Source organism: Delphinus delphis, chromosome X, assembly GCF_949987515.2.
Source record: "Delphinus delphis chromosome X, mDelDel1.2, whole genome shotgun sequence".
NCBI classification, from domain to species: Eukaryota; Metazoa; Chordata; class Mammalia; order Artiodactyla; family Delphinidae; genus Delphinus; species Delphinus delphis.
Genome location: NC_082704.1, coordinates 31,899,373 through 31,920,177, shown reverse-complemented (window position 1 = coordinate 31,920,177; position 20,805 = coordinate 31,899,373). Strand labels below are relative to the sequence as shown.

The 20,805-nt window shown below is 41.8% G+C and overlaps 1 protein-coding gene across 1 annotated transcript in view; it reads right to left on the bottom strand.

Annotated features, from left to right (window-relative positions):
• Window positions 1-18,364, bottom strand: part of LHFPL1 (LHFPL tetraspan subfamily member 1) — a 43,246-nt gene extending 24,882 nt beyond the window's left edge. The window contains exons 1-2 of the mRNA XM_060002234.1: window positions 17,914-18,364; window positions 6,618-6,716 (exon numbers count right to left, since the gene is read on the bottom strand). Of these exons, the coding sequence (XP_059858217.1) occupies window positions 6,618-6,716; window positions 17,914-18,364 (550 nt within the window). The remainder of the gene's footprint in view (window positions 1-6,617; window positions 6,717-17,913) is intronic.
• Between the last annotated feature and the right edge of the window lie 2,441 nt (window positions 18,365-20,805).

The window sequence follows — 20,805 nt, the reverse complement described above, 5'->3', positions numbered from 1 at the left end:
TGCTCTAATAGTTTTATAGATCTAAGAGAATTTTGAAAATCACAGTGAAGCTGAAATATGTGTATAGGAAATCAGTTGAAATCAACTGAAATCTCTGTTCACGGGTCCTGCTCATTACACCTTCACTTTGTCAAGGACCTTGCTATTCTGCATCAATCTCTCTCCACTACAGGATCATTACCATCATCATTCAACTATTTGGTCATCTTAGTAAAAGCCTCTCTTCATCCCACATTCTCCTTCAGTTACTACACAGTTTCTCTGCTCTCCTTCATAGCAAAACTTTTTGAAAGAATTGTCGGCACGTACTGCATTCATTTCCTCATCTCACAATACCTCTAATATCTATAAATCCAAAACTGCTCCTCTGGGTCCCTTCGTCTGGCTGACTCCAATGGCCACTTCTCTATCCCCAACCAGCAACTTGCAGCAGCATTAAACACAATTGACCATGCCCCTTTCTTTTTTTGACATACTCTCTTTCTCTTGGCTTTTGTGACACCACACTCTTCATTTTCTTTACATCCCTCTGGCTACTCCTTCTGAGTCTCCTCAATAGGTTCTTTCTTCTCTACAGAGGAGCATAGTGGCTAAGAGCACAGACTCTCAAGCCCTGCTGTCCAAAATGGTAGCCACTGGTCACATTGTGACTATGACATTTAAATTAATAAAATAAAATAAATTACATTCATAAAATTAAATACATTAATATTTATTAAAATTTAGATTAATAAAATAAAATTAAAAATTCAGTCCCACAAACCTAACATTTCAACCACTCACCAACAACACGTGGCTTGTGGCTAACACATTGGACAGCAAGACACAGAATATTTCCATCACTGCAGAAACTTCTATTGGATGGTGTTACCTAGACCAGGTTTCTAGAATTTGAATCCCAGCTCTGCCACTCTACCAGCTGAGTGACCTTAGGCAAGTTACTTAATCTCACAGACAAATATCCCTGCCCTCGTGGAATTTATGCTATTCCTACAATGGAAAAATTAGGGTGTGTCTAAAACATAGGCTGGAGATCTATAAATGTTAACAGCTCTTCAAGAGATATTGGTTAGTGGAAAATGCAAAGTGCAGAACAGTATGGATAGCTAGATAGTTAGATAGATACATAATATGATTTTGGTTGGACAAAATAAAGATATGCATAGAAACACATATTTTTACATTTATGAAAAATTCTGGAGAGATACAAAAGGAATGTAATAGTCTCTTTGGGGAATGGTATTGGTGTCAGGAAAAAGACTTACTTTGCATGTTCAACCTTTGTGTACTGTTTTATTTTGTCACATACATAAATTACTTTTGATTAAAAATAATAATCTTAAATTTGTATGTATATGAATTGGCATTTTTCTGGTTGTCTATTATTGTATAACAAACCACTCCCAGAACATAGCAGCTTAAAACAACAATCATTTTATTATATTTCATAAATCTGTCAGTCACAATTTGGTCAGGGCTCAGCTAAGCAATACTTCTAGTGCAATTGGCATCAAAAAGGGTCATTCAGTGGTATTCATATGGCTAGTGTGGAGGGTCCAGGACTGCTTCACTCATATGTCTGGTGCCTTGGCTGGAAGTTTGGACTCAACTGGGCCTCTCTGTCTCCAATTATCTCCAGGACTTTCCATGTGGTCTCCAGCAGAGTAGTCAGATTTTTTTTTGTATGATGGCTCAGAGCTCCAAGAAACCAACATGGAAACTACAGGTTCTTTAGATGTTAGGCCTAGAATAAACTTGATGATACTTCTGCCATACTGTATTGATTAAAGCAGTTGTAGGTAGGCCAGCCCAGATTCGGAGGATAGAGGGTAGAGATTGACTTGGCCTCTATATGAGAAGAGTATCAAAGCATTTGTGGCTATCTCTAATGCAACACAGATATCAAGATTGCTGTCTTAATACAAGTCATATCTTTGATAATTCAGGCTAGGACTAAAAATCATAACTGTGGATGGTTTAGGATAACTGGACTGGGAAACTTAGGGAAAGAGGAGTTGAAGACATGAGGGTTACCCTTTCATACTGGAGGCTGCAGGATGCCATTCAAAGTATCAGAGTGAGAAATCTACTTACTCTAAGAATCAACTTCCCTGACTGGCAATGCCTGCTTCTATTGTCCTCCCTATCCCCTTCACCTCTCTCAAGCCACTCAGGGTACGAAGCTCAGGTAGGGTCCATGTCTTTCTTGGCTCTGTGTCTCTCCCTTCCCAAAATACAGAGCACATAGGAGGGTACAGAGCCTACAGCAGAATCAAAGTAATGCCATCATTTGACAGTCTACCCCCCAGCACGTTCTACTCTGCTGTCTATTAAGGAAGCCCATCATCTATTTTAAGTCAAACCCTGTGTTAGATACTTCAATATACTTTTTCTTATTTCACCGTAACAACAGAACTGATATGGGTATTATTAGCATCCCCCATGTTACAGAGAAGGAAACTGAGACATAGATATCTTTACCCCATACAACTACAAAGATGGCAGAGCCTGGATACCAACCGAGATCTTTGACTCCAAACTCTATGATCTTTCAGTATACCATGCTGCCTCTCAAGGAAAAGGGAACAAAGACCTATACACCGGACACTCAGTACTTTTCTCCTATTTCATTCATATATCCTCTTAATATCTAAGGTGTGTGAGGATGCTTCCACACTGCCAGAATCTCCAGGGTATTAAAGAAAGGTCTAAGGAGAAAGGCTATACTTCTAGCATTGGCATTCCCAAATCTTGGTATTCACAAGCTTGGCATTCCCATCACATCATGAAAGATTTCTTTTTAATTCTACTACAAGTTTTACTGCTGCTCCTAGCACCTCTACACTGCAAGGGAACAACTGTTAATAGAGTTGTCATTGCCCTGTATGTTTGGGCAGCTGACTAGAAATGGGTCAGGAATGGCACAGGTTATCTCATTTTTTCAGTACTAACCAGAAAGGTGCTAATATACAGGCATGCAATTGGAGAATATGGGCAGCAAATGTGGGCTTCAGAGGAATAAGAGACACGGGGAGTTGGAAGGATGTGACAGTGATTCAAAAAAGGAACTAGGAGGGCTTCACTCAAGCAGGATTCTTCAATTCCTTCACCTCTACAGATTCACAGAACAACACAGTGTCCAGTGCACTAAGGAGAGGGGAGCTAGAGCCCTTAGGCAAATATACGGTGTAGGAGAGAAGGGTAAATAAAGGAGAAGAATGCAGTGGAGAGGGAAACAGTAACCAAAGGAAAAAAAAAAAAACCTGAGTAAATGAAGGAAGAGAAAAGTAATGATCCTGTGGTAAACACAATTGAAGCCCATCAACCTGGGACAGAGGCAGCCAAACACAAAATTGCCCATTTGGGAACTAGGTCCTTGGAGGTGGTGATTGGTGCAGAAAACTGCCATACGACTACATGCAAATGACATCTCCAGTTTTTCACTCTGGCATTTTACATTAATAAAAGTAGCCACTCATTTTATTAGAAAAATATTATCCTCATACCAAAATCCAATCAACACATCACAAGAAAGAAATCTACAGACTAATATTCCTAATAAATATAGATGCAAAAATCTTCAACAAAATATGGCAAACCGAATCCAGCAACATATAAAATGGATTATACACCATGACCAGCTGTGATTTATCCCAAAAATTCAAGGTTGGTTTAACATATGAAAATCAATAAAATACATATGATCATCTCAGTAGGTGTAGAAAAAGCATTTGACAAAATCCAGCACCTTTTCATGATGAATACACTTACACTAGGAATAGATAGAAAGGAACTTTCTCAAACCTAATAAAAGCCATCTATGAAAATAGCCTAGCCAACTTCTTACTTAGTGGTGAAAAACTGAATGCTTTACCCCTAAGATCAGGGATAAGACAAGGATGTTGAATAGAAAACTCTGACGAGTTCTATTCAACATTGTCCTAGAGGTTCTAGCCAGGGCTATTACACAAGGAAAAGATTGGAAAGGAAGACGTAAAACTATTTCTCTTCTCAGATCATGTGATCTTGTATATAATAAATCCTAAGTAATCTACTAAAAGTTCATTAGAATTAGTAAAGGAGTTCAGCAAGTTTGCAGGATATAAGGTCAATGCAGAAAAATTATTTGTATTTCTATACACTAACAATGAGTGATCCAAAAATAAAATTAAGAAAGCAATTCCATTTACAGTATAATCAAAACAATACTTAGGGATATATGTCACCCAACAAATTGCAAGGCTTATATAATGAAAACTACAAAATATCATCAAACGAGGTTAAAGATAACTTAACTCACTGGAACATCATCTTGTGTTCAATGAGCTGGAAAACTTAATATTGCTAAAGAGGCAATACACTCCAAACTGATCCAACCTCTATCAAAATCCCAACTGATTTTTTGCAGAAATTGACAAGCTGAACCTAAAATCCACATGTAAATGCAAGGGACCCAGAGTAGCCAAAACAGTCTTCATGACTTTAGATTTGACAATACTGTATTCCTAGATCTGATACCAACAGCACAAGCAACAAGAGAAAAAATAGATAAAAGTGGATTTCATCAAAATTAAATAATTTTGTATTTCAAAAGATGTCATCAAGAAAGTGAAAATACAACCCACAGAATGAGAAAAAGTACTTGCAAATCATATAACTGAAAGGGGTCTAGTGTCCAGAATACATTAAGAACTCTTACAACTCAACAAAAAAGGGCAAATAGCCCAGTTAAAAATCAGCAAAAGATTTGAATAGATATTTCTTCAAAGAATATATAGAAATGGCCAATAAGTAAATGAAAAGATGCTCAACAAAATCAATCATCAGGGAAACACAAATTAAAATCACAATGAGATATCATTTCACACACATAGGGATGGCTATAATTTAATAAATGTAAAATAAGTATTGGTGAAGATTTTGGAAAATGGGAACCCTTATACATTGCTGATGGAAATGTAAAATGATGCAGTTTCCAAAGTGATGTTTTCACTTTGGAAAACAGCCTGAAGGGTCCTCAGAAGTCTTAAATATAGTGTCCCCATTTGTCCCAGCAATTCCACACCTACCTAGATACATACCCAAGAGAAATAAAAATATATTTTCATACAAAAATGTATACACAAATTTTTATAGCAGTATTATTCATAATATCCCCAAAGTAGAAAAACCCAAGTATCCATCAACTGCTGAGTGGATAAAATATGTTATATCTATACAATGGAGAATTATTCAGCCACGAAAGGCAGAAGTACTGATACGTGCTACAACATGGATGAACTTTGAAAACATCATGCTAAGTAAAAGGAGGCAGACACAAAAAGCCACATGTTATAATATGATTGCATTTATCTGAAATGTCCAGAACAGGCAAATCTAAATTGATGGTGGTTTCTGGGGTCTGGGTACAGGGAGGAATGAGGAGTGGCTGCTAATGGGTAAGGGGTTTCATTTTGGGGTGATGAAAATATTCTGCAATTGGATAGTGGTGATGATTGCACAACCTTGTGAATATACTAAACTCCACTAATTGTACACTTTAAAAGGGCATATTTTATGGCATGTGAATTATATATCAATAAAGCTGTTATTTTAGAAAAGTAGAATTATAGGACTAACAACCCAGCACCTGCCAAGTATTTATTCATTCCTTCACCTATGGCAGAATTATATTTACCAGTCAGCCCTGCCCTGAGCCAGGAACACTGAACATGCCGGGGTCTACATTTGTCATGTCTTCTATATAGCCCTTCCGTTCTGTTATGTTTGTAGAGTAAACAGCTCCTTCCTCCAAAAATGAGTCAGGTGAGACTCAAAAAACAATCTAAGGCCACAGAGAAAAAAGGGAAGTATTGGAGCATAAGCTATAGGGAATGGGTGGCCTCATTGTTCCAAAATCCTCTCCTTCAACTGAGGATACTCAAGGAGACCTGGACATTTCTCCTCCTATTCTCTTCCATCATGGTAGGTTGGACAAATATTTTGAAATCTTCCAGGGAGAGTCCAGTCTATTCCCAATTCACAATAATGAACTTAAGCCATTCTCAGTGAAGTTGGTAACCACAGAAGAGCCCAGAGCTACTTCTGTCACCCATTTTAATATTTAACACCTCTTGTCATTAACATGCCAGTAACAATGTAAAAATGCCAGTAACAGTTCCCAGTGTTTAACCTAGGTTCCTAATGCATGATGTAAAGCAAATTACCTCTTGTTATAACCTCAGTGGGGAGCGAGAAGAGATACTATTGATTTGTATTTGGAAAATAGTGCCTAGAAGGATATACAACAGGGACTAGTATTTATTCAGAGGATGACGGATTAGCAGTCTCCGAGCATTAGGAATCCCTCTGTAGATAGGGTTGTCCCAAATCGGTCGCAGGACTCTGGGTAAAATTACATAAAGAGTGTGGAGAGATATGGTTAAAGAAGCAGAATTTATGTTCAACCCTTGTAAATTAGCAAGGCCACATGAGTCTGACCAATCCACCACTTCCCACAAGCTAACATAGTGAGAGACTCAGGCAAGCACCATGAGCAAGCACAGGCACCTCCAAGAGCGCTTTGAAAAACAGATTCCCGCTGAGCCATCACCACCATCCTGCACAGGGCACCTTACCTAACTGAAATTGATTGGAGACATTCCCACATGTTTGCATTATCTCTGGGCTATTCCATCCCAAGGGGTATAATGCACAGCCTGAGCTTATCAGCAGTCCTGGAAAAAAAAATAAAAGCATACACACAGGTAGAAAAAATATAACAGGTCTTCTATCATCCCAACATTCCCTCTGAATTAGCTCAGCTCAAATTCTCCCTCCTCCACTCAGAGCTTACCTTTCCCCTTTTACCCTAAATGTCTATGACACTACCAACTCAACAGGATTTCTTTGCTGTGCCATAGGTGGTGAGTTGCAGTAGATAGTAGAGGGGACAACTCACAAAGAAAGGACAGTATTGGGGATTGAGACAGGCCAGTATGCTTTTCACAGCCAAAATGTTTTTGCCAATGACTTACAAAGCTGAATTGGCCTCTCCAACCAGACTCCTCTTCTATCTTGGTCTGATTTACAAAGAATAAAAAGGTAGGGGCTGCTACTCTTTCCTACAATTCATCCTTTTCTAAGAGTCAAGTCAGTCCTTACTAGTCAAAGGTAGGTCATGACTTCTGTAGCTTGAATTCAGCTGCCAGACTGGGATCTACAGAAAGCATCCACGTTATCTAGGCTTCTCCCGGTGAGCAGGGCACCAGACTCCCTCTTCCAGAAACACTTCCTTCTTCTGAGAAACCATCCCAGCTTCATGCTAAGCATTCCTACTTTCTTTGGCTTCCAAAACCTTCCACTGTGCCCCTTGCCTTCACCTCCATTTTGTTTAGGTCATTTGGTTACTACAGGGAAAATCTATGTGATCTTAGTGATAACCTTACTCTTCTGACCAGAGATACAAATCTGGGCCTGCTTGCTGACACTGTCTTTTAAGGACAACTGCCTCATCCACAGCTCTTGTTTACTGCCTAGGTTTACATTTTATAACCTATGATCACCTCTCCGTTGCCTTTGGCGACCATGGATTGAACTAAGCATTGGCACCTGACACAAAAGCAACCAAATTCATTGGCTGGCCAGTAATGGATGACATCATATCATGCTCTGAAGAGAAGAGCTGGGCCAGATTTTTGTTTCTGGAAATTTTAATCAAGAAACACAGATGCTGGACTTCCCTGGTGGCGCAGTGGTTAAGACTCCACACTCCCAATGCAGGGGGGCTCAGTTTCGATCCCTGATCAGGGAACTATATCCCACATGCATGCCGCAACTGAGAATCAGCACGCCACAACTAAGGAGTCAGCCTGCCGCAACTAAGACCCAGTGCAACCAAATAAATAATAAATATTTTCTAAAAAGAAAAGAAACATAGAGAAGCTGAGCTAGTTAGCAGATGGAGCAGAAGTTAGGAAAAAACACCAGGAAGTAAAATCAAGTGTGTGTCAAGCTAAAGCCAAGTTCAGTCCAAACTTATGAATAGACATCAATTCTGGGTAAGCTGAGGAAACCGATTGGTAAAATAAGAGAATAGAGAGGCAGGAAGCAGATACATCATGAGGGGAAAACTCCATACTGCTCCTGAAAGAGCTAGGGAATCTAGTCCTTCCCAATGGCTTTCCAATTCCATTTTTCTTATGTTATAATAAGTCCCCTTTTCATTGGAGAACTCAAGCAAGTCTCTGCTGCTTACAGCCAAGAGAGCCTAACTACAAGAACGCTATACTTGAGTACTACACCAAAGTTCATAGGAAGGTCACCCGCCCTGAGTGTGGATGCAGAACCTAACACGACACAGAGCCTCCACAAAGCAGGTATCTGATTAATGATGACTGGGTGGCATAGTTAGAGGTTACAGAAAGGTTTCAGACCGTGAAAAGCAAGCTGCCCCAGGGACTGCCAGCCTCACCTTCGTTTCTCTTTCCTCACCAAGGAAGACTCCATATACACCCTCAGAAGCTAATAAGCCCACTTTGCCTTCAGCTGCAGCCTTTTGGAAGATCTCAAAGTACTCGCTAAGCTTGTCAGCAACATGGCAACCAGCTGTTCTCAATACTCAGTGAGGCCAGAGAAAAAGACAAGGACCTAAAGAAAAATCAAGAAAAGTTTAAATAGGAAAACAGAGAGAACTTTCTGATGGTGAGAGAGGGTTTAGAAACCAAAAGAATGACTAATTAAGGTTAGAAATTCCCTTCAGTGGAATGCTTAAAATTAGAAGACACTCTTATCTGTCTGATAGTCTTAAAGGAAATGAAACTGGTCACTCAAAAGACTTTTCTAGGCTCTGGAATTTATCCAGTGGCAATGAAACAACACTCCTATTTTTTCTCACCACAGATAAACTGAAATCATAGGATATGAGGAGGTATGAGCCAGAGTATATAAGCCCAGAGTATGTACAATGGGTTAAGGACAAAATTGGAAACAAAACCTCAGCCTTTTCCTGCTTTCAGTGTGTACCCTTTGAGAGAAGAGTTAATAAAAGGTGAGCTTTCCCACACAGACTAGGAAGAAAAGAACACAAGTTCGTAAAAGAACAGCAGTTCTGTATTCTAACCTCCACATTCAGATCCCTGGGACTGGCATGAGCTCTGACTTCTCAAGCAGGAGTTTGTGCTGGCTAAGTGCCTTTCCTGACACGGCAGGAGGAACCTTTCACCTTTTTCAGCCCCCCTAAAGACAGGGCTTGACTTAAAAGTTGCCTGCTTGGAGTTGTTACCTTGCAATTTTTCACAGGCACCAGGCCAGAGACCAGGAATCTCTGCCCAGGTATGTGTTTTGCCCCAGCGCATGTGGCTCCGTGCTCTGCCCAACCTGCCCTACCACACCTCCCATCCCCTATCCTCCCTCCTGCCTTTTAGACAGGTGAGCATAGTAGGTTGTAAACATACTTCATGGAGACATTGGACCTGTAACTGACAGAAGATTCATTACATTTGATCATAGATGGAGAAAGATGTCCTAGAAGATGTGTTATTTTAAAATGAAGTCACAGGATAATTTATCCTCAATTATATTTGTCCCCAACAGTTCTAATGAATTTGGGATATGAAGATGGGCTTCAAATAGCAACATAGAAGTCATTTTCCGTTGACAGGCTCTGCCACCTTCTGGAAGACTGGGGGCTTATTTAAAATGTAGACTCTTGAACTTCACCCACAGATATTTGATTCAGTAATTGTAGCCCAGGAATATGCCTTTCAAAAGCACCCTAGTGATGCTGATGCTTCAGGTTCTGGTACCAACACTTATGAAAAACACCACTAAAAATATTAAAAGCAGGAGCTCTGGTGGCAGAGAAAATTGGTTGAAATCCCAGCCCTGCCATGTATGAGCTGTAGCCCTGGCTTCTACTTTTCTACATGCCATTCCTAACTACAGGTTTTACTGCCCCTCCAGACACATACGCCCCATGGAGAAGTCTGTCCCAACTGCACCTGCCTCTAGAAAGGGAAAGCCCTTTAGAGTGTGTTACCACCCTTACTCCACCACTGAACATGTGCAGGTGACCAGTGGGCTGCCATCTTCCTTCCCTTCCTCAACTGCTCCTTCCACAAGAATCCCCTATCACAAAACGTACCAAGCGTCCTCCTGAAACACGGTTGCTATAGTTTTCATTCATTGCTCTGACCAAACAGAGGCCTAGAGTTGGACACTTTGCTCGGGTTCAGCCCTTGTGGCAACCTCAACGCCAGTACAAACCTTTGGGCGCACAATCTCGGACAGACCACAGAACCCTCTCTGCTGCTACATTCCAGCTGCCCTCAATCTTCCCCTGCTGCCAGAATGACTACTTCCCCATATCGCAACAGCTGTATAACCATCTCCCACATTCTCAATTAGGTAGATGCCTAGTTTTTGTCTCTGGGCAGGGAAAGTCTCCTCAGCTGGGTGTTATCAACCTCCTTTGTCCACCACAACCTCCCATTCACAAGTGCAACTGTTGGGTGGGCAGCCATCTTGTTACACTTCACATCCCACTCCCAAATATCTGTCCAAGTATGGCTGTTTGGTAGTTTGAATTTACTACCCTGAGCAGAAGTCTAGTATGGGTTAATTTGTTATTAATTTGTTCAATTTATTGCTCTTATAGCAACTTCAACTCAAACATAGTGGAAAATTTATGTCTGCCGTCCAGCTATAGCTCAGCTTTCCCTTCCCAGGGAACACTCCCACTCAACTCTGCTATTCATTTCACTGCATATTCTCTCTCAGAGTTATAAAACAGTTCACCTCTGCTAGAGATTTCTGAAGTACATCAGGAGAGGCTTCACAGAGAGGCTGCATTTGACCTGGCCTTTGAGAGAGACAGATTTACAGGCAGAGATGGAAGAAAACAGAATTTCAGAAAAAAGCAACACTATGAACAAAACTGAGCAGAGGTTTTCAAATGTTAGTGTGTACTGGAATCATGTTGGGAAATGATAAATAACAAATCCAAGACAGTAGTTAACTTTGCTGTGGGAACAAGAGAATACTATCCGGGTATGAAGGAGATTTCAACAACATTGGTAATATTCTATTTCTTAAGCTGTATAGTGCGCATATCTGAAATATTTCATACTATGCTTTCAAAAATAAATCAGCATGAGAGGCCGTGTAACATGCAGAGTGCCAGGCATCAGTTCTGATTGGGTAGGCTTAGAAAGGCACTAAGGTATCTGTATTTAACAAGCACCCCAGGAAATTTCTTATACAAGGGCTTCATGGACCACTCTGAAAAACATTGTGATAGAATTTCTTCTCCAAACGGAAAAAGAAAAATCAATGACATCAGTGCATAAAGCCTAGGGCTGAGAGTCAGAAACCCTGGACCACAGTCTCTGTTCTGCTTCAAATTTGCTACATGAGTTTTTGTTAGTAGGTTAACTTCTTTAAATACCATTTCCGAAACAGAAAGCCACTTTTATAATCCTTGTTCAGCATGGTAAGGCTAAGTTAAATTATGCCTGATGAAACTTTGGAAGACTTTCCAGGAAATGCTTGGTTTCCAGAGAAGATAATGGTTTTTAGAAAACAGTACTCTTTCCTTGAATCAAGTTCTCAGTGATCCATCTCCAGTGGCAACTTTCATTCAGCTTGAAGCATGTAGCATTAGGACCTTCCATGGAGAAAATCATTAGTGCCTGTCTGGGTGTGTTGAATTCCATCTGCTTAACCAAAAAAAAAAAAAAAAAAAAAGTCCAGAGTGGTAGTTCTCACTTGGGTTGGGGAAAGGGAACACATCAGAGTCACTGGAGAGATCTTCCAAAACATGCAGCCTTCCACCTGTTGCTGTGTGTATCAGTATGGGAAAGAGGACTGGAGAGTTGGGTCCACATTTTTTAAGCACTCCATTTGATTCTGATACATTCCCTGATCTAGAAAGATTCTTGGCCTCCCTCAAGGAACCTGATCCAAGATCTTACACTTTTTCTTGCCAAGAGTTCCTTATATTTACTTCTCACTTATTTCTTCTTTGGTTAGCTCTCACTGAAGGTAGAGGATAATTCACAAGCATCTTGCATATGTATACACAGGGGAATGTAAATAATGACCTTGTTCTCAGGGACTGGGGGCCAGCTGGTTAGAAACCTCAGCATCCCCAGGGTTGAAATAATCTCCTGGCCAGATGTTTCCTTCACCGGTTAGAGGAGGGCATGAAGGTCCCAGTGGAAGGCTCTCTGGACCTACACTTGTCCAGCTGGATCAGCTGCAGGTGGAGCAAATGGGACCCAAGGGTCCCATCAGGTCACCTTGCTGAGTATGACTCAGGCCAGCAGCTCTTTATTTCTTCCTGTCTCTCCCACTTCCCACCACTCATCTCTGTGGGCAGCCGCCAGACGGGGGAACAAAAGTCAGGCAGGGGGAGGAAGTAGTTCTTAATGGATCCTCCATCTCTTCAGTGGTTTGGGGTCTGGCAGAGATAAACCAGACCTGAAAAAAAATGGCTCTTCCCCCTGATGTATTTTGGTTAATGCGCTAGCTGCCGAGAAGCAGCCAGGCCTGGAGCAACAAAATCAATTTCCCTCTGCTGAACAACAAGCTTAAACTTAACCCTCACAGCTCTTTCTCTTATGTCTTTTATCCACGGAGCTCAAAATGCTGTTCAGGCTTGGCTTTCTGCCACAAGCAAAGCCCATCTCTGAGGAGTGAGACACCAAGATCTCTGAAGAACCTTGGATAATGATTGTATGCCAAGGGGTGCCTAGAAAATATGATACATTCAAGCAGCCTTCACCATTCCTTCACATCTGATGCAACTTTGACAGGCACCAGTTTCTAAAAAGGAAATGAGAATGACACTTAGTTGGCTGGTATTACAGGCGGGGAAGCTGTATAAATTTAGCAATCTGTCCAATATCCCCAGGGATAACCCTTGTAGCACACCTTGGATCTTGATTCTTTCCATGAGTACTGTCAAATGGCATTTTATTCTTGAACTTTAATGACCCCCATCTAAGTGTAAACACTGTGACTATGTTCCTATGAGCAATGGTTGATGGGGAATATAAAATAGCAGAATCATATGAGATTAACATGATACTGATGTTTCTATTGCCACTGTATTATATCTGCTGCTCAATTAAAGCTCTCCCCCACTCAGTCCATGAGTGTCTAAATCTCCATTACCTACCCACATCTCCCTTCAACAATTTCCTTTGAGTTTCTGGGCCTAGAAAGTGAGATCAACCAAAATGTATTATATGGAGAACCATAAACATTTTGTGAAAGTCTCACCACTCAAGCCTAAGATAGGAGGCAAGGTGGGTGTAGGAGCCAGTGTTAATGCTTGGAGTCAGATGGAGGCTATTGCTACTGACGTTCTGATTCCTAACAGTTAGTCCCTGTTCACCCTCTGCTGGAAATTCTTAGAAAAGCAAGTGAAGCTAAGTTATCACTCTCAAGTCAGAAGAGAAGAGAACTCAGGGTGCTAATGCCTTTGAATGGAAGCCTGGAAAAAAAGCAAAGGATGTGAATGAACCCAGCTTTCACATGACCAACTTATCCCAAAATACACTAACATTGCCTTAACCATATGTTCATTCTTTCTACCATTACTGAATACCTGCTCTGTGCCAGGCACTGAACTGGGCTCTGGGGCTATAAATATGAGTTGTAAGGAGCACCCCTTTCACCTGCCAGCTAAGTGTCACTTCCTGAAATAATGTGCCCGTAGAAATACCAAGCTAGCCATAGTAAGCCCAAGAATGCAGGTGAAAGGTGAGCCGACTTAAGGTTCATTTGTAATATCTGTGGAGCCTCCAAAGGGAGATAAAGTCATAGGCTTAAACCAGCCTTAATAACTGGTTCTGTACCATGGTTTTGAAGTGGAAGAGAGAAATTAATCCAATGACTTTCCAATGTGGCCAGAAAATCATTAGTAGCTAAAGAGTGGGATTATTCAGAGATAAGGGAGGTTAGAATGTGAATTCAAATAGGAGAAAAACCATATGATCATCTCAATAGATGTAGAGAAAGCTTTCAACAAAATTCAACACCCATTTATGATAAAAACCCTGCAGAAAGTAGGCATAGAGGGAGCTTTCCTCAACATAATAAAGGCCATATATGACAAACCCACAGCCAGCATCATCCTCAATGGTGAAAAACTGAAACCATTTCCACTAAGATCAGGAACAAGACAAGGTTGCCCACTCTCAACACTCCTATTCAACATAGTTTTGGAAGTTTTAGCCACAGCAATCAGAGAAGAAAAGGAAATAAAAGGAATCCAAATCGGAAAAGAAGAAGTAAAGCTGTCACTGTTTGCAGATGACATGATACTATACTATACATAGAGAATCCTAAGGATGCTACCAGAAAACTACTAGAGCTAATCAATGAATTTGGTAAAATAGCAGGATACAAAATTAATGCATAGAAATTTCTGGCATTCCTATACACTAATGATGAAAAATCTGAAAGTGAAATTAAGGAAACACTCCCATTTACCACTGCAACAAAAAGAATAAAATATCTAGGAATAAACCTACCTAGGGAGACAAAAGACCTGTATGCAGAAAACTATAAGACACTGATGAAAGAAATTAAAGATGATACAAATAGATGGAGAGATATACCATGTTCTTGGATTGGAAGAATCAACATTGTGAAAATGACTCTACTACCCAAAGCAATCTACAGATTCAATGCAATCCCTATCAAACTACCACTGGCATTTTTCACAGAACTAGAACAAAAAATTTCACAGTTTGTATAGAAACACAAAAGACCCTGAATAGCCAAAGCAATCTTGAGAACAAAAAATGGAGCTGGAGGAATCAGGTTCCCTGACTTTGGACTATACTACAAAGCTACAGTAATCAAGACAGTATGGCACTGGCACAAAAACAGAAAGATAGATCAATGGAACAGGATCGAAAGCCCAGAGATAAACCCATGCACATATGGTCACCTTATCTTTGATAAAGGAGGCAGGAATGTACAGTAGAGAAAGGACAGCCTCTTCAGTAAGTGGTGCTGGGAAAACTGGACAGGTACATTTAAAAGTATGAGGTTAGAACACTCCCTAACACCATACACAAAAATAAGCTCAAAATGGATTAAAGACCTAAATGTAAGGCCAGAAACTATCAAACTCTTAGAGGAAAACAGAGGCAGAACACTCTATGACATAAATCACAGCAAGATCCTTTTTGACCCACCTCCTAGAGAAATGGAAATAAAACCAAAAATAAACAAATGGGACCTAATGCAACTTAGAAGCTTTTGCACAGCAAAGGAAACCATAAACAAGACGAAAAGACAACCCTCAGAATGGGAGAAAATATTTGCAAATGAAGCAACTGACAAAGGATTGATCTCCAAAATTTACAAGCAGCTCATGCAGCTCAATAACAAAAAAACAAACAACCCAATCCAAAAATGGGCAGAAGACCTAAATAGACACTTCTCCAAAGAAGATATGCAGATTGCCAACAAACACATGAAAAAATGGTCAACATCATTAATCATTAGAGAAATGCAAATCAAAACTACAGTGAGATATCATCTCACACCGGTAGAATGGCCATCATCAAAAAAACTAGACAAAATAAATGCTGGAGAGGATGTGGAGAAAAGGGAACACTCTTGTACTGCTGGTGGGAATGTGAATTGGTACAGCCACTATGGAGAACAGTATGGAGGTTCCTTAAAAAACTACAAATAGAACTTCCATATGAGCCAGCAATCCCACTACTGGGCATATACCCTGAGAAAACCATAATTCAAAAAAAAGTCATGTACCAAAATGTTCATTGCAGCTCTATTTACAATAGCCAGGAGCTGGAAGCAACCTAAGTGTCCATCATTGGATGAATGGATAAAGAAGATGTGGCACATATATACAATGGAGTATTACTCAGCCATAAAAAGAAACAAAATTGAGTTATTTGTAGTGAGGTGGATGGACCTAGAGTCTGTCATACAGAGTGAAGTAAGTCAGAAAGAGAAAGACAAATACCGTATGCTAACACACATATATGGAATCTAAGAAAAAAAATTGTCATGAATAACCTAGGGGTAAGATGGGAATAAAGACACAGACCTACTAGAGACTGGACTTGAGGATATGGGGAGGGGGAAGGGTAAGCTGGGACGAAGTGAGAGAGTGGCATGGACATATATACACTACCAAACGTAAAATAGATAGCTAGTGGGAAGCAGCCGCATAGTACAGGGAGATCAGCTCAGTGCTTTGTGACCACCTAGAGGGCTGGGATAGGGAGGGTGGGAGGGAGGGAGATGCAAGAGGGAAGAGATATGGGGACATCTGTATATGTATAATTGAGTCACTTTGTTATAAAGCAGAAACTAACACACCATTGTAAAGCAATTTTACTCCAATAAAGAGGTAAAAAACAAAAAACAAAAGAAAACAAACTTTGCATAATGAGTCTAAGGAAAGAGGGAAGCAGAAAACATCACCTTAACTGGCACAGCAAAGAGAATCTGGTGCTTTTCCTAAGAAGGCCAGGAAATCATGATACCTTAGCTCAGTGTTTCTCAACCTTGGCACCACTGACATTTGGGACCAGATACTTCTTTGTTTTGGGGAGTGGTCAGCTGTCTTGTTCTTGTGCATTGTGGGATATTTAACAGCAACCCTCACCTTTATCCACTGATTGTCAGTAGCACCCTCCCCAATTTTTGATAACCAAAAACATGTCAAAGACCTTACCAAATGTCCCCTGGTGGGGGATGAGGTATGTAAGAAATCAGCCCCTGTTGAGAAGCACTGTCTTAGCTCATCACTAACGTCTCATCCCAAGGCCACATAAATGCAGTCATTGGAGAGAAGAAAGAAAATTAGGATCTGGGTTATCTTGCCAATGAACAAATTTAAGGAAAGAAAGGAAGTGAACAAGAGAGAGGTCACTGTCATTTGCTTACAGCCACAGGGCAACTTAGTGAAAGAGCCAGAAGTGGGATCCAAGTTTCCTGGCTCCAGGCACCCACACTGTGCTGCTAATGGAGATGACAGTGATAATGAATAGTGATTCTACGACTTTAGGAACAACAGCAACAAACTTCAGCAATAGGTTCTACCAGCGCTTTTTTCCACTGCCCCAACTAGGTGTAAAACATAGCTCACATGTTCACACACACATTTGCCTGTCTGTCTTAAACTTGCTTTTTCTTCTCCGTTCAGATTAAACTGCTCCCCTTGCTTTCCTACAGTCTGCCATTGTTGCATTTTGCTCCTTCCTAGCCCATCCACACACTGCCAGCATCCAGGTCTCCTGCATTAAATTTAGAGGGAGGCTGAATGAGGGAAAAGCTAAGTAGGGTGCGTCAGGGCCATAGGAAACCTGGATAGTCTGTTAATGGCTACTAGACAGGGCTAGCCTTAGATGCTGTCAAATAAGCAGTCACCTGAAGTCTGCCTGGTACCTAGCATTTCACTATTAGAGATGTATTTTTTGGTGAGGACTGTACATTAAATTCTTATTAGTAATTAACACCTGGGTGTATGTGTCTATCAGATCACTGTCCTCTGAGATAACTACCAGAGATCAGGGCTCTTAGAGGTCAAGTTTATTTTGGAGCAGTAATACTAGAGTATAAGTCGCTGCCCCTGGAAAGCAGACCTGGATAATATTCTTCAATGGGCACTCTGCAGGGAGAAGAAGGTGATGAAAATCAGGGCTAAAAAGACCAGATATCAACTCTGCCTACTAGCCAATCTTGCTGAGAATAAAACCCTGATGTAGATTGCACTTTGGGGAGTCCCAGGCTAGGTGTTTCAAACGAGTCCCCATTCATAGCCCTAGAGATGGACAAAGGGGAGAAGCTGAGAGTGGATTTCCCCATGAGACAACATCCCCACTACCCACACCCCTGCAAAGCTCCCCAACCTACCCAATCCCAGCAACACCGTCTTACCTCCCACGAACTGTGCGGCTCCCATGCAACGTCCCATCATTCTGGAGATGAGTTCCTCCATGCAGCAGCCTAGGACAGCAGCCAGTGCCACCAGGAGCAGCAGAGCACAGCCGGCACCTGTCACTACTGTGCACATCTGCCAGGCCAGGCTTGGGATGGCATTGAAGCTGGCATAGCGCCCACACTCTTCCACCATGATCAGACTCTGCCCCTCTCCCCTCACAGGGTAGTTGCACTTCCGGAATGTGCTGAATGACACTGGCTTCCCCAGCTGGGATCCAAAGAGCCAGTAAGGCAGGAAGTAACTGGTAGAACTGGCCACAGCGGTAACAAGGGACAGGAAGGCCCAGAGGGTCCCCGCCAGGGTCAGGCTGCTCCGCATGGTCCCAGGTTTCTCTGCGGGGATGGGGAGATGAGTTGGGTCACAGCACCAAATGTAGAAAGTTATCATGTAGGCTCCATTGGCCTAGTTTTCATCTGCCTGGCCAGTCCTGGGGCTCAGTCATGTGCTTCTTGGCCCTTACTTCTGGATAAGATTATTGTCTCAAGGACCATTTGGGTCCCTATGGGATTCTGCTCTCCAGCACTTTTCCCATCTTCCCTTCCTTCCGCCTGATTCAGAGTTCTATGGTCTCTAGGCTGCCATGGAAGAAGCGTAGAACTGAATTAGTGACTGTTCTGCCCACTCCAATGCAGCCTGAGCAGACAGCTTTTAGCTCTTGACATCCAGCATGGAACAAGTGACAGGAGGGAAGTCTGAATCAAACCAAGGCTCTCTGGAGAGCCCCCAACTTCTGGTGTAATGGCCTTGTTGACCTGAAGGCCTGGAAGGAGGCAATATCTCAAGAAGGCCAGGAACCAAGTTGTTTTCAGAGAGTTAAGAAAGAAGGAAGATAACTCACAGGGCCTGCCTCTACTCCAAGGGAGAAGAGGGAAGGAGAGCTCACCATGGAGTTAGAGGATGTGCCCATTTGACCTTGGTAGGATGTCCAGGAGAGCATTAATGTGGGCTTTCACAGTACTACATCAGCTAGGTTAAAATGGGTAAATAAAATAAGGGGTGCCTAGTCTCATACACTTTGCTTATCACTGAGCGAGCACTGTTCAGTCACTTTTTCCCAAAATCAAAATGGGAGGCACCTTTCCAACCAGTGAGGGCTGTCTAACACTAGGCTATCTACTAAGAAAACCTGCCTGGTCCTTTGCTGAATGAAGTTAAGAAAGCATCTCATCTCTCTGAAATGGATCAGGTACCCCCTGCCTGGCATCAGGAACATAGATCTATAGCTGTAAGGGCCTTTCAAGGTGCCTTTTGGAACAAGTCATCTCAGATTCAAGACAGTGAGAGTCTTTTTAGATCTAATCTCCTCAGCCCAGCTCACAGATGGTTTTCACAGACCCCTCTGTCAAAAATCCACCATTTCCCTCCCAACTCCATTAATCTGCCATTGCTTTCTGGCCTGTTTCTCAATGAGGGCAGCCAGAGACCACACTGAAGCTTGCTGACAGCACTGTGAACATCTCCAGCAAGCAGACGGTGGAGTTTGTTTCAGACACTTCTCCATGATTCATCACCACTGCGTAAAGTTACAGGTGGTGGGAGAGGGGTTCAGCTGTGGGGGACTGAATGCATGGGAATTACAGGAACTGGCTATATTGCCAGTTTGGGACATTGTCAGGAGGAAGCAGCAGTTGTACTCAGGGTCTCAAGGACCTTGTCCAGCCATGAGCTCTGTCATAACCATCATCAAACAGTACCTGGCACAGAGCGGGCACTGCAATCCATATTTGTTTAATGAAACCCATTTTATAGAAGCATCCAATTTCCAGGCTGGCAGGGATCTTAATGAATCACCTAATTCAACCTTCTTGTTTTACGTATGGGGGAATACACCCTTGCAAAGGGGGAAATAATTTTCCCCAAGTCGCGGAGTAAGTTAGCAAGCAGCCACACTGGAATAAGAAACCCAATGTGCAGATTCCTAGGTCAGTACTTTTGTACTACACAGAGCTAATCACCCCCCTGCCCTATCACTTTACAGATGGAAATACGGAGAGGAAATGATTTACCCAAGGGTAAAGAACTAGTGAAGTACACTGGCCGGACTAGAGCCCAGTTATTTGATTCTTAGTATAATGCTCTTTTTTCACTCCACCACAATTCCTCTCCTGATACATACGTATTGTGTGCTACGTGTTTCGTGCAGGAAGGGAGCAGAGATCATAAATTGCAGGTGCTTACTTTGGAATGTTAGGGCTTTGGGAAGAGAGTGCCCTGAGCTGGGCCTCAGGGAATGAGGCTTTATGCCTGGGAGTGGAGGGAATGAGAGAAAGATGTGATGAGGGATTGAAAGCCAACAGGAGGAGAAGTGGAACTAGTTTTGAGTAATTGCTGTTAGAAAGCAGGTACGCTTGGACGCAATGAGGCAATGCCTCCGCTTGCTATATTAGAGCATGTAAGATTATGGAAAATGCAAGCAGCCCTCTTTTATGAACTTACTTCTTCGTGAAGAAGCCCAGGCCAGAGGATGAGAGGAAACAAGCTGATGAACAGCTGCTGGCTGTAGCATCATATTCCCTTCCAAGTCCATTATTTCATGTGCTCTGCCCAACAATCTTCTTAGGTTGGTAAGAAAGGTATGAATAGTACCCCCAGTTTACAAATGAGCAAATTGAGGGTCAGAAAGCTAAGTGACTTGCCCAAGGTTACACAGTGATTCAATGGCAGAGTCATAATTTCCCACTTCTCCTTCATCTGCAATTTTCCCCCATATTCTTCCTCATCACCCCAAAACTGTTTCAGTGAAAAGCCTCCGTGGTTTCCCACCCATGATGCCAAAACTGTTTAAGGATGGCAAAAGAATTAGAGGGGAAGGACAGGGAAGGTAGGAG